The 12,313-nt window shown below is 37.6% G+C and overlaps 1 protein-coding gene across 4 annotated transcripts in view; it reads right to left on the bottom strand.

The window, feature by feature from the left end:
- The window catches only part of KDM1A (lysine demethylase 1A), a 61,985-nt gene that overhangs the window by 16,883 nt on the left and 32,789 nt on the right, over positions 1-12,313 (bottom strand). For 3 of the 4 annotated variants that reach the window (XM_053208742.1, XM_027060121.2, XM_027060123.2), the window contains 5 exons: positions 11,165-11,243; positions 10,503-10,595; positions 9,410-9,516; positions 7,777-7,858; positions 6,978-7,072 (listed from right to left, as the gene is read on the bottom strand). The exons of the other annotated variant lie outside the window; for it this stretch is intronic. In XM_053208742.1, the coding sequence (XP_053064717.1) occupies positions 6,978-7,072; positions 7,777-7,858; positions 9,410-9,516; positions 10,503-10,595; positions 11,165-11,243 (456 nt within the window). The remainder of the gene's footprint in view (positions 1-6,977; positions 7,073-7,776; positions 7,859-9,409; positions 9,517-10,502; positions 10,596-11,164; positions 11,244-12,313) is intronic. 4 annotated transcript variants of the gene reach the window in all.

Genomic DNA, 12,313 nt, shown 5'->3' with positions numbered 1-12,313 from the left:
TATATTTAAATCTTGAATCTGTTTCTAAAATCAAGCTAGTCAGGTATGTTCTACTTGACAATGAAAAGAACTGACAAACCTGAGCAGCCCTTAAGTACCTGTTTCAGGTTACCATCTTCCCCTTGGTGAGAACCCTTGAACTGTTAGTTCCACGAACAGTTGTTGAAAGGAGCTGAAATACTGGCCATCTTTAAACATCTTTAAACTTAAAAGTCACAATTTTAATTTTACCTGGCCACTCTATTCTAGCTTCTTATACTGCATCCTGAGAAAAGAACCTAGCAAATGATTGCAAAAGGCTAATAAGTACCATGTTTGATGGCAGCTGGATTTCTAGATTACAACATATTAAGAACCTATCAACAACAAATTAAGAAGGAAAAGGATCTCTGATATCATTTTCTAGCAAAGAATCAAACAAAAAGGGTATCACTTGACACAGATTTTTTCTTAAACTGATTTTGATTCTGACTTTTCAGAGCCATTTATTTCTCTATGAAAGGCTCCAAACAGCTCCTTCAAACAAGAATCTGGTGAGTCTCACGGCTCTGAATGGGTACAATCTTGATTGCTTTGATCCTATAGAAATTATATGGAGCAACCCTGAACATGGCTGGGGGAAGAGCAGCCTGTGTATCTAGCCCATGTAGAATAAATTTAAGGAGAACCAAGCGACTTTCTGGATAAGGTCCCTAATCCTGCAAGAAGTCATCTCATAGGAAGGCAGCTCTCCTTAGTTCTACCTCTAGTTGCACTGTCATCATGAGGTCTTTAGTAGGTCTTCAAAACACTGTCCATTTCTCTGACTTCCAGTCTGCATAAGTTCTCTAGCAGCAAGGCAGACTGGAGTTATGGGCAGGTAGGTTCTAGACACCCAAAGTTCTGAGATTTAGCCAGAGAAATCCTCAGGAAGAGTAATACAATGAAAAATAGCTATAGTGACCCAATTTGGCCAACAGAGGCTTTGGTAAATCTCTGCTGATACCACTTCCATGCACTTCTAAAATGATGATCAAACGAAAGATTAAGATTAGTACCTTTGGTAAAACCTGGAAGAAAAATTTACATCGGAAGAGTCTTTAATTTAAATTCCCAAATAGCTAAAAGAAAGGAGACATAGCATTATATAATCCCTAAAGGGAGAATAAGAACAACAGGTGTGTCCCTAATCCAAATAAGATTCATTGTGATTCTAGAAATGGAGATGGTTGCCTCCTCCCAATTTGTTACCTCATAAGAAATCTTTAGGAGATGTCATAGACTTCCATAAACCAATAACTAAGCTGTGTGAAGGCACACACATGTCTAAGGAGTTCACTCTAGTAGTTTCTAGCACATAGTGGAGATGCTCCATAAATTTATTAAATGAGTAATAGAGGTGCTCCATAAATTTATTAAATGAATAACAAAGTTTGGAAAAGCAAAGTCAGTATTATAACTATATTTGAAAGGAAAGTAACTATTTTACAACTTTAGGAACATTAAAGGCAGGCATGAGATTTTTTGATTTATAAAATATAAAAGAGAAACTACTATTAAAATACTAAAACTATTTCCACAAAGGAATAGGAAGACTGAAAAGGGCAGTAGTTGTGTCACAAGTGTGACTAACCTAATAAGCATCACTGTATGTGAATATAGGCAAAAACTTGGTAAACTGTGGTAGGTACTGAGTATATACCCAATTAATGGCCCTTAGAAAAGACCCAGTACTTGTTACCTGTCAAGTATATTTTTCTTCCTCATAACAGTTGAGCCACTCCCAAGGAGAAAATCAAGATCTGTTTCTCCAAGTAACTGAGTCTTTGGGCCTCACTTTGTTTAAAAAAAAAAAAAAAAAGAAAAACAAAAGAAACAACTCCCTCCCCACCATGGAGACCAGAGATCTTATAATGAATACATAATGCTACACACCGAAGGAATTTGATTAAGGTACCTTTTCATTACTCAAAAAAGCCAAAACAGAAGTCGATTTTAAAGCCCCTGAGTTACTAGTTGGTGTATAGGAGATACGGAAAACATTTACAGTTATATTTCTCCCATCTCCCCACCAATCCATGTTTCCAGTATCCTCACTGGTGACTCCCAAAATATTTCTGAAATATGAATTACCCTGTTTCCCAACTATCTCCATATCCAGTTACAACATAGTTCAGAGTTTAACTCCATCATCAGTCAATCTGAGGGCAGCTGTTGTACTGGCTCTGTTTTTATAGGCTCAGAAGACACTTCTATTCATTGCGATATCCTATGTTAGAACCAAATAAGAAAGCCCTTGTTCTAGTCATCTGGAGCCATAAAAAAAGCTTCTATCAAAAACAAACACAGAAGCTCAACAGCCTAGCTGCCAGTGCACAACCACAGAGAATAAAGAAGTGAACTCTTTCAGGGATTCTTATGATTGTGATTGAAACAACAAGTTAACAGAGCAAAAACCACTTGCTATGTGATTTTTCTCGCACAGCAGCAAAATGACTAGGTATGGTGGATGTGTTAAGACCGTATTACAAATGATATTTGTCACTCTGAGTTAACTGCTGACTTTGTGTAAGATGAAAATTAATTTCTATGTACTAACAGAACCATCAAATCACCTTCTTTCGCACTGAGGCTGTCCACAAAGAATGAAGACAATCCCATTTCATTCGACAGTTTACTAAAGAAAATCAATGGCTGAGTGAATGTCCACTCTAAGGCGGCTTTGATGCCTCTTTAGTATTAACTATTAAAAGAAAGCTCTTGGAGAAGGAGACTCAGCTGATGCACATACGCAGCTGGGGTTGCACACACTTATTCCAGCCCCCATCTTCTCTGAAGTACAAGCATGCCTCAGAGATACTGCGTTCAGTTCCAGACCACCACAATAAACTGAGTCAAATGAATTTTTTGGTTTCCCAGTGCATATAAAAGTTTTTTTATACAGTACTGTAGTCTAAGTGTGCAACAGCACTATGTCTACAAAACAATGTACACACATTAGTTAAAAAATACTTTATTGCTAAAAAAAAAATGTTAACCATCATCTAAGCTCTCAGTAAGCTATAATCACTGTTCACAGATTACTACAACAAATAATAATCAGAAACTCTGAAATACTGTGAGAATTACCAAAACCTGACACAGAGACACAAAGTTAGCAAATGCTGCTGGAAAAATGGTGCCAATACCCTTGCTCTATGCAAGGTTGCCACAAACCTTCAATTTGTGTTAAAAAGGTGGGGGGGGGGGGCAATATCTGTAAGTGTAGTAAAGCAAAGTGCAACAGAACAAGGTATGCCTGTAAGGAAATTTGATCTGGAACACGAGGCAATGTATCTTGGGTTCTACAATGTATTGACTACAATGACCCTATGCAAACACCATGTCTCAGCTTTAGATTCCTCCCCTGCAAAATGAGAGAATGAAGTAACTGACCTACTTAATCCTCAGTTTCTAAAGTCAAGAAACATATTTGCAATTATAAGCAAAATTAATGGAACTAGAAGCTCTTAGTGCCTGTCCCATAAGCCAAAAGCCAATCTACTGTTTAAAAAGTGTCCATTTCTACTTTGAGCTAGACTACTGGGAACAGCAAGATACAGAAACATTAACATGTCTTCTTATGTTTGATTAACTCAAGGCAAACAGGACTCAAAGCTGCAAAGAATTTTCTCCCAAATTTGACAGTGCTTGAAGAATCCTCCTTACTACTCTAGCTATATAGGAACAAACTGACTTAGGCCATGCTTGAGGGGAATACTGGTATACTATCTGGAAACAAATGTCTTTAAAAATGTGTTAAAGTTCCTCTAACACCAAGAAAAGAGATAACCATTTCTCTAGAGATTTCTACTATAAAAAATTCTTTTTACTATTAGAAAGACTAAATAAACCTGTTCTACATTCAGGAGAGTCTAAAGAAAAAGACAATGTGTCTCAACGATCATCTTTGGTTTGGATTCCGTTACTTCTTGAGGATTAATGTAATATCCGCTTCAGAGACTTTGCTTCAATTCATTTCTCTACATTACTGCCTATCTACTTAAAACACCTATCTGCTCTCATCCCTCTGAAGTCCCAACCTACAAATCAGCACAGTAACCAACACCCTCCACCCTCAACTTCAGCTTTGTATCTTACCCTCACCAGCATAATCTCATCCTCCTTCAGAAACCTCTCCAAGTAAACATTTAAGAACAAAACAAAAAACCAAAAGGGGCACATGGGTGGCTCAGTTAAGTGTCCAGGTCTCTATTTCGTTTTAGGTTGTGATCTCACAGTTCATGGAATGGAGTCCCATGTTGGGCTTTATGTTGATAGTGTGGAGCCTGCTTGGGATTCTCTCTGTCCCTCTCTCTCTGCCCCTCCCTCACTTGTGCTCATGCTCTCTCTCAAAGTAAATAAATAAATATTGAAAGAAAGAAAGAAAGAAAGAAAGAAAGAAAGAAAGAAAGAAAGAGAGAGAGAAAGAGAGAAAGAAAGAGAGAAAGAAAGAAAGAAAGAAAGAAAGAAAGAAAGAAAGAAAGAAAGAAAGAAAGAAAGAAACCTGTCTTAAACCTTCCTCTACAACCACGGTAAGTTCTAAGCCATCTTCACCAATGCTTTTTCCCTCCAAATCTCTTTCCATTCTTGCCCTTCCCACTTTCAGAGAGAGTGTCTCTCTCTCACCACCCCCCACCCTTGGCTCTTCTGTAGCAATTTATCCTTTATCTAACCTTGATTTTATGTTAATCTGCCTTGATTTTATGTTACTCATATATGTATCAGTAATATGTTTGTGGTTGGGTCGTTTTTTTTTGTTTCAGTGGTGGGGGAAGAGGGGGAGCACAGATTTTTAAAAACATTGTTTTTTTTAATGTTTGAGAGAGAGACAGAATGAGCAGAGGAGGGGCAGAGAAGGGAGACACAGAACCTGAAGCAGACTCTTGGCTCTGAGCTGTCAGCACAGAGCCTGATGTGGGGCGCAAACTCAAAAACCATGAGATCATGACCTGAGCCAAGGTTAGACACTTAACCAACTGAGTCACCCAGGAGCCCAGGGGGAAGCACAGATTTTAATGACACTTACAATTCCGGATGTTCTTGGGTTCATAAAATATCTGGAGTCACTAGAATTTAAGACCCTTGAGGGCAGAGAATACATAGTCAATGCTGAGAACAATGCCAGATCTTCGTAAATATTTAATAAATACTTGATTGACTGTGATTGCTTTAAAATACCCCAGACTAGGGGACCCTGGGTGGCTCAGTCAGTTGAGCATCCAACTCTTGATTTTGGCTCAGGTCATGATCCCAGAGTTACGGGATTGAGCCCCATGTCAGCTCTGTCTCCCTCCCTCCCTCTGCCCCTTCCCTGCCTTGCCCCAGCTCACTCTTAAAAAAAAAAAAAAAGAGAGAGAGAGAGAGAGACAGAGAACTTAACAGATGCAACAAGACTGGAATAAGTGAAAATTTATTATATTATACTATTCTACTATTTTTTTTTCTTAAAGATTTTATTTTTAAATAATCTCTACACCCAAATTAGGGCTTGAACTCACAACCCCAAGATAGAGAGTAGCATGCTCCACTGACTGAGCCGGCCAGGTGCCCCTGCTTTTGTATAGGTTTGAAAATTTCCATAATAAAAAGCTGGGAAAAAAATCATCTGTGTACATGTCCCACTAGACTGTAGAGTCTTATATTCCACAGACTGTCTTATTCCTCTCTATAGCCTTTACAGATCTTTACAGTGTAACGAAAGTTTACTGAATGGTTTTTTTGTTTTGAGAGGAGAGTGCACACCTCTGCGTAGCGTGCGTGTGTGCACACACGTGTGCACGCACGCAGGAGGGGCAGAGGGAGAGACAGAGTCTTAAGCAGTCCCTGCACCCAGTGCAGAGCCTGACATGGGGCTTGATCTCACAACCAAGTAAGATCATGACCTAAGCCAAAATCAAGAGTAAGACACTCAACTGAGCCACGCAGGCACCCCAGAAGTTTACTGAAATTTTTTTTTCTCTGAATTGCTGAGTTAACCTCTACTTCCTCCTTTTTTTCTTGCTCATTCTATTTTGTTTATGCTGCCAGAGGCTAACCTGCGCCCCCCAAACAAGCCCTGGGAGGAATCTGAACCCAGACTGATGTGAACGGGAGCCAAAGCATTCCCTGAAAGTCTGTCTTCTTCTGATATGAACCCCATAAAACCTAAAGGCTTTAGTGAGGATGTACATGGAACTTAGACTAAATTCAAGAGTTGGGACCTTACCCTTGTTAGCAACAATAGCTAAACTATATGCATATCGAATCTTCCCTTCCTCAAAATATAATGATGCTTATATCCCCAGAATTATAAACTTCTTCATTCTTGATAGGGGAAGAGTTAGTAAAAAATTTTGAATACAAACTTTTGAATTTCACCCACCCTCCAAAATTAGGACTCACTTATAGTCTAAGCCTCTCAACATAGTTGTTAAACTACTCTCACTCTCCATAGCAAACATCACTTCCACACTATTACCTGCTAAGTAAGTATGGAAGCTCCTATGCCTCTGGTCAACAAATACTTTAATCTACCTAAGCATCTGAGTTCAATATCACCAGCTGGTTATTAGCTCAACAAAATCTTGAACCTACACACACAAAACTGAAGTAATATAAAGAGCACACAGAGCTAAAAGCACATGATGAAAGGCACAATACAAGGAAACGAAGAATCAGGCATCAATTCCACAGGTCTCTTAGAGTAGGTGGCCACAGCCAAACAAAAAAATTACCTGTCTACCTAGCCTTCATTAAATGTCTAAAGATAAATGCCTAAATAGGCATGCAAATTTGCATTTATACAGTAATAATCCTTTCCTATATAGCTCAGAGTTAAGGAACAATCAGAATATCACATCATTTCTACCTTTGGCCCATACTGGTATGTGTGCACGTTCATCCACACATTTCCCCCACATTGTTGTTTTCAACTGAACCAAATAAATTTTGAAAAGTTCTGTTTGTCCTCAACTTACTGCTTGTCCATTGGCTTCATAAAGTGGGCATTTTTGCTTGATCTTGGCCAGTTCCATATTTACTTGTTTGCTGACCACAGCCATGGGATTCCCTCCTAAAAAAAACTCAAACTATTATATTCAACACAACTATGAAAAAAAAACAAAAAATCAAAGCAAAAGTATTTTTACTAAAAATTTAAAATACTCAAAGCTTAGGGTATGTGAATCATAGATCAAAAAATGCCCAAAGTAAATGTAGGATATATGAAATATGTAAGATAAGCGTAAAGAAGGAAAAAAACCCCATGTTAGTTAACATTTTATTATAGATCCTTCTAGATTTTGTGTGCATAAAATTAGAGACATACACACACTAAAGGATCATAACACATGTATTGTTTTGTAATCTTCTTTCAACTTAGCAATAAACTGGCCATCATTTCAGGTTAATATAAGGCTACATAATTTTTAGTGGCTGTATAGTTCACTTTGTATAATAATTTAATCTTCACAACTATGGGTTCTAATGTTTTGCTGTGCCACATGTAAAAAGCTCCAAACAACATGGTTCACTTGTCATTTTCTTGGGATAATTTCCTAGAACTGAATCTGCTAATAGGTCAAAACATGTACAATTTAAATTTTGCATATAGTGATGTATCTTTTCAGGAAGACTATTTGTCAATCTACCTCTTATGAACACTAAGAACAGTATCCTAAACCAAAATATCTTAAAGCCACATTTACGGCTTTAAAACAGAAGCTTGATAATGAGTCTCAGACCTTGTTTAACAGCACACAACTAAGGACTACTTACCAAGACCTGTTACTACCATAGCTCCAAGATCAGCTACATAGTTTCCCTTGCGAAATGTAGCCACTCGTCCACCCACTCGATCCTGTTTTCAGAAATTAAATGGCTAAAATCATCAATTCTATTTTAACCACGAGAACCTGGCATGGTACCATCCCAGGCCTCTTTTATAATTTAACAAGGTATAGTTTATACATAGCATGCAGTGTGGGCACAATGTGCAAACAAAGTTTAACTATTTGAGGGAGTGGTAGGTTAATGAATGACACAGAACTAAGTGACAGGGGATAGAAAACAATTTGACAGCCAGAGATACTATTTAGCTACAGCTACTATTCTCTCTCTACCCAGCTGTCTCTAATACCATTTACTATACAGGCTGACCAAGGGCCACTCACACAGAAAATATCTGTTCACAAATTGTAACGTAGCACTAAATGCCATCTTTCTACCACCATGTTCTGACTCTTGCCCTTCATCCCCTAAGTCAGCTGGGAATGACAGAGGACTTCAACAAATGATTCTCCAGCGCAGCCCCATGCCCAGGGGCAGGGAGTCTACTGAGCATAAACTTTCGACAATAGCTCTCATTCCTCAACAGGCCCTGGTTTATCTCTGCTGACCAGGGAGTTTCCATGGGAAAAATTACTGAGCTGTAGTGATACTTCAATCATGGATATTATGAGAATACTCTGTAACCTCCAAATAAACAAAAGTAAAACAAAAACCTGTCAGCTAGATTAGGACCCTGCATGGGTAGGGATCATAATGATCCCATTATTCATCACTGTATTGCTAGTACAAAGGGCAAGAGGGCACACAAATGTTTCCTGAATTACCTATATTTAGTAAGACCACATAAAAATTATTCTGATTTCTTCATACTCTATTTGAAAAGAATATTTTTAAAAATTAGCAAAAAGCAACCTAGATTGTACTGCACAAAACATTTTGAAAGCTTCTATAAAATTTTAGATTTTTAGGTTACCTGAGAAGTGTTTGTTTTATTGTTCTTTTTTAAATGGTGTAAGCCCAGGGAGGCCTTTAAGCCACTGGAAGATAACTAAATATCAAAAATTACCCATGAAAATAATCTGAATAGTAGCATCTTAATTTGATGTTCTTTTTTCCCCCACTCTGTGCCATCATCCCTTTCCTCCTTCAATTTCCATTTCTCTTTCTAGGACAAATGATAAGGGAACCAATATATCTGGCTTCATCAGGCCCTCAAGACAACTGCTGCCTGAGAAGCACCTCTTTTACTATTAAACAGGGAACACAATTCACTATGTTCCACACTAAAAATAACTGCCACCTGCACAGGGTACATCCACGAAGGCCCAAAATTTGAAAGCTAACTGCAAGAAACAATGACTTGAAAATATCCATCAAAGGGCTATATGGACCATTCACAAACTCTAAATACTCACTGAACACCTTTCAAAGCTTTACTGTCAAAAATGCTTTATCCAATATACTAACACTATCTAAAACACTTTGAGTACTATATAAATCAGTTTGGTTTAGTTCAAGTTGTAGGATTCATTAATTTGCAACAGATAATTTCTTATTGCACTGACGAATACCTATCATATTTCTATTAGGTTAGCTTCTAAACACAAAAAAAAATTCTTACCCTGGCTTCCAAAAGTGTAACATCCATCCCGAAACTTTGTAATTGACGAGCTGCTGCCAAGCCAGAGACCCCAGAGCCTATGATAATTACCTTTCCTGTCTTTTTAGCTAAAAGTAAAAAACAAAAATTACAATATTTGGTCGTAGGTTTAAGAATTTGTATTCATCATTTTTTTAAATCATGAAAACCTCTAGGTTCTTAACATATCATGATGTCTTACCAAGTAAACAATTCACTTATTTTCAAAATAGAGAAACTAATACAAATAAGCAAATATCTGAAACTTATAAACTTTAATTCAATGTTAAAAATTTATAAATGAAATCCTTTAAACATTAACTTTCTCAACACACCTCAATCATCTGCTTTGGTATCTGTGACTGGTTAACTTATGACTATCTGTTTCATTTACTTCCCAATTATACTAGGACAATTTGAGTAGCCAATTTATTCTTAAAGCTCTTTTCTTTCAGCTCTACTTCTGCAGTCCTTAGTATCTCTTTTTGCAGAATTATTAAAGCATCAAAAATAAATAAATATATGTGTTAATTCTCAAAATATCCCTATCTCCTGGATTCCTGGCAGTATAAAGAACTGGTCAATGAGAGAAAACCTCAAATCTCTTTCATAACAGACTTCTCTTGTTTTTAACAATTTTTTTTAATGTTTATTTATTTTTGAGAGAGAGAGAAAGACAGAGTGTGAGTGGGTGAGGGGCAGAGAGAGAGGGAGACACAGAATCCGAAGCAGGCTCCAGGCTCCAGGTTCTGAGCTATCAGCACAGAGCCTGATGCGGCACTCACAAGTTGCGAGATCATGACCTGAGCTGAAGTCGGACATTTAACCGACTGAGCCACCCAGGCGCCCCAACAAATTTTGTTTTCTGATTTTTCTTAAATTTGAAATTCAGAATCTTTCACTAAAGTACACCTGTCAGACCAGAAACTACAAGAAATGCACATTTATGAAGAGATTTTACTTTAAATCTCTTTAGACTAAGAAATTAAAAAAAAATGCTAAAAGCCTCCTAGAAATAAAACAGAGTCCTAGAATTGTAACTTAAGACCACGAAGTCCACTGGCCAAGTCCTTACTTGGTAGGGGTTTTATCCTTTTGTAGATGCCGAAGTTGATAAGACCGTGACGCTCTAAATAACTGTGAACTCGGTGGACAAGCACAGTGTCACCTACGGAATAAATGGATTTTACAACATATTTATATTTTAGGCAGCTTAAACAGAAAGCTCTTTAACTCTTCTGTTTTTCCATCATGAAGTTATTCTGTAGTACATATTATCCACGAGCCTCAGATAATGTGACTCCTTTAGAAAAGTGATTCCTAGCATATTAGTCTATGATGTAGTCCAAAACGCCTATCATAGAATTTGCTATTTTAAAGAAGGACAATACGCTATAGATGAAATAAAGGATAAAACCAACCCTTTAAAAGTAGTATTATATCAGTTACTTTGACAAAAATTTTTCAAGACTTTGTTGGTGGCAAGTGGAAAATGAGAAAGCCAGCCAATCAAATGTCAACAAGGTACGCCGTGGATTAAAGTTGAAATGTAGTCCTTGGGAAATTATTAGCAATCTCTTGAACTTACAATGTAAAAACTAATAATTAAAAACACACATAATAGTTTTCTATAAGGCTTATTTTTGCATAGCACAAGGCAAAGATGGAAATATGAGTGAAAAACTCATTATCAGCGAACTATAAGCCAAAACTAGTCCCACTAAAAACACCACTTACTGTTGTAAGGTGCTTCTAATTGTTGAAGAGTAGCCTCAAAGGTCAGCTGAATCTTTGGATTATCCAACCACAACTGCAACTGTATTTAAATGATAGAAATTTTATTACACAAGCAGACATAGACTTTAAAATATCTTTTCAACTTTAAGGCCTCAAATATACACTTTCCTTTCATTGAAACAGTGAGGGTTATATTCCTGACAAACTGATAGAACACAAAGCCAGGTCAAATGAGTGAATTATTGAAGAAGCTGGAAGATGGCACAAAAACAGACACATAGACCAATGGAATAGAACAGAGACCCCAGAAGTGGACCCACAAATGTATGGCCAACTAACCTTTGACAAAGCAAGAAAGAATATCCAATGGAAAAAAGACAGTTTCTTTAACAAATGGTGCTGGGAGAACTGGACAGCAACATGCAGAAGAATGAAACTAGATCACTTTCTTACACCATTCACAAAAGTAAACTCAAAATGGATGAAGCCCCTGAATGTGAGACAGGAAACCATCAAAACCCTAGAGGAGAAAGCAGGAAAAAAACCTCTCTGATCTCAGCCGCAGCAATTTCTTACTCAACACATCTCCAAAGGCAAGGGAATTAAATGCAAAAATGAACTATTGGGACCTCATCAAGATAAAAAGCTTCTGCACTGCAAAGGAAACAATCAACAAAACTAAAAGGCAACCAGCGGAATGGGAAAAGATATTTGCAAATGACATATCGGATAAAGGGCTACTAGTATCCAAAATCTACAAAGAACTCACCAAATTCCACATCCGAAAAACAATCCAGTGAAGAAATGGGCAAAAGACATGAATAGACACTTTTCTAAAGAAGACATCCGGATGGCCAACAGGCACATGAAAAGATGCTCAACGTCACTCCTCATTAGGGAAATACAAATCAAAACCACACTGAGATACCACCTCATGCCGGTCAGAGTGGCTAAAATGAACAAATCAGGAGACTACAGATGCTGAAGAGGATGCGGAGAAACGGGAACCCTCTTGCACTGTTGGTGGGAATGCAAATGGTGCAGCTGCTCTGGAAAACAGTGTGGAGATTCCTCAAAAAATTAAAAATAGATCTACCCTATGACCCAGCAATAGCACTGCTAGGAATTTACCCAAGGGACACAGGAGTG

The sequence above is a fragment of the Acinonyx jubatus genome, chromosome C1 (assembly GCF_027475565.1).
Source record: "Acinonyx jubatus isolate Ajub_Pintada_27869175 chromosome C1, VMU_Ajub_asm_v1.0, whole genome shotgun sequence".
Taxonomy (NCBI): domain Eukaryota; kingdom Metazoa; phylum Chordata; class Mammalia; order Carnivora; family Felidae; genus Acinonyx; species Acinonyx jubatus.
The sequence above is the reverse complement of the archived record's forward strand: the minus strand, read 5'-3'. Positions and strand labels throughout refer to the sequence as shown.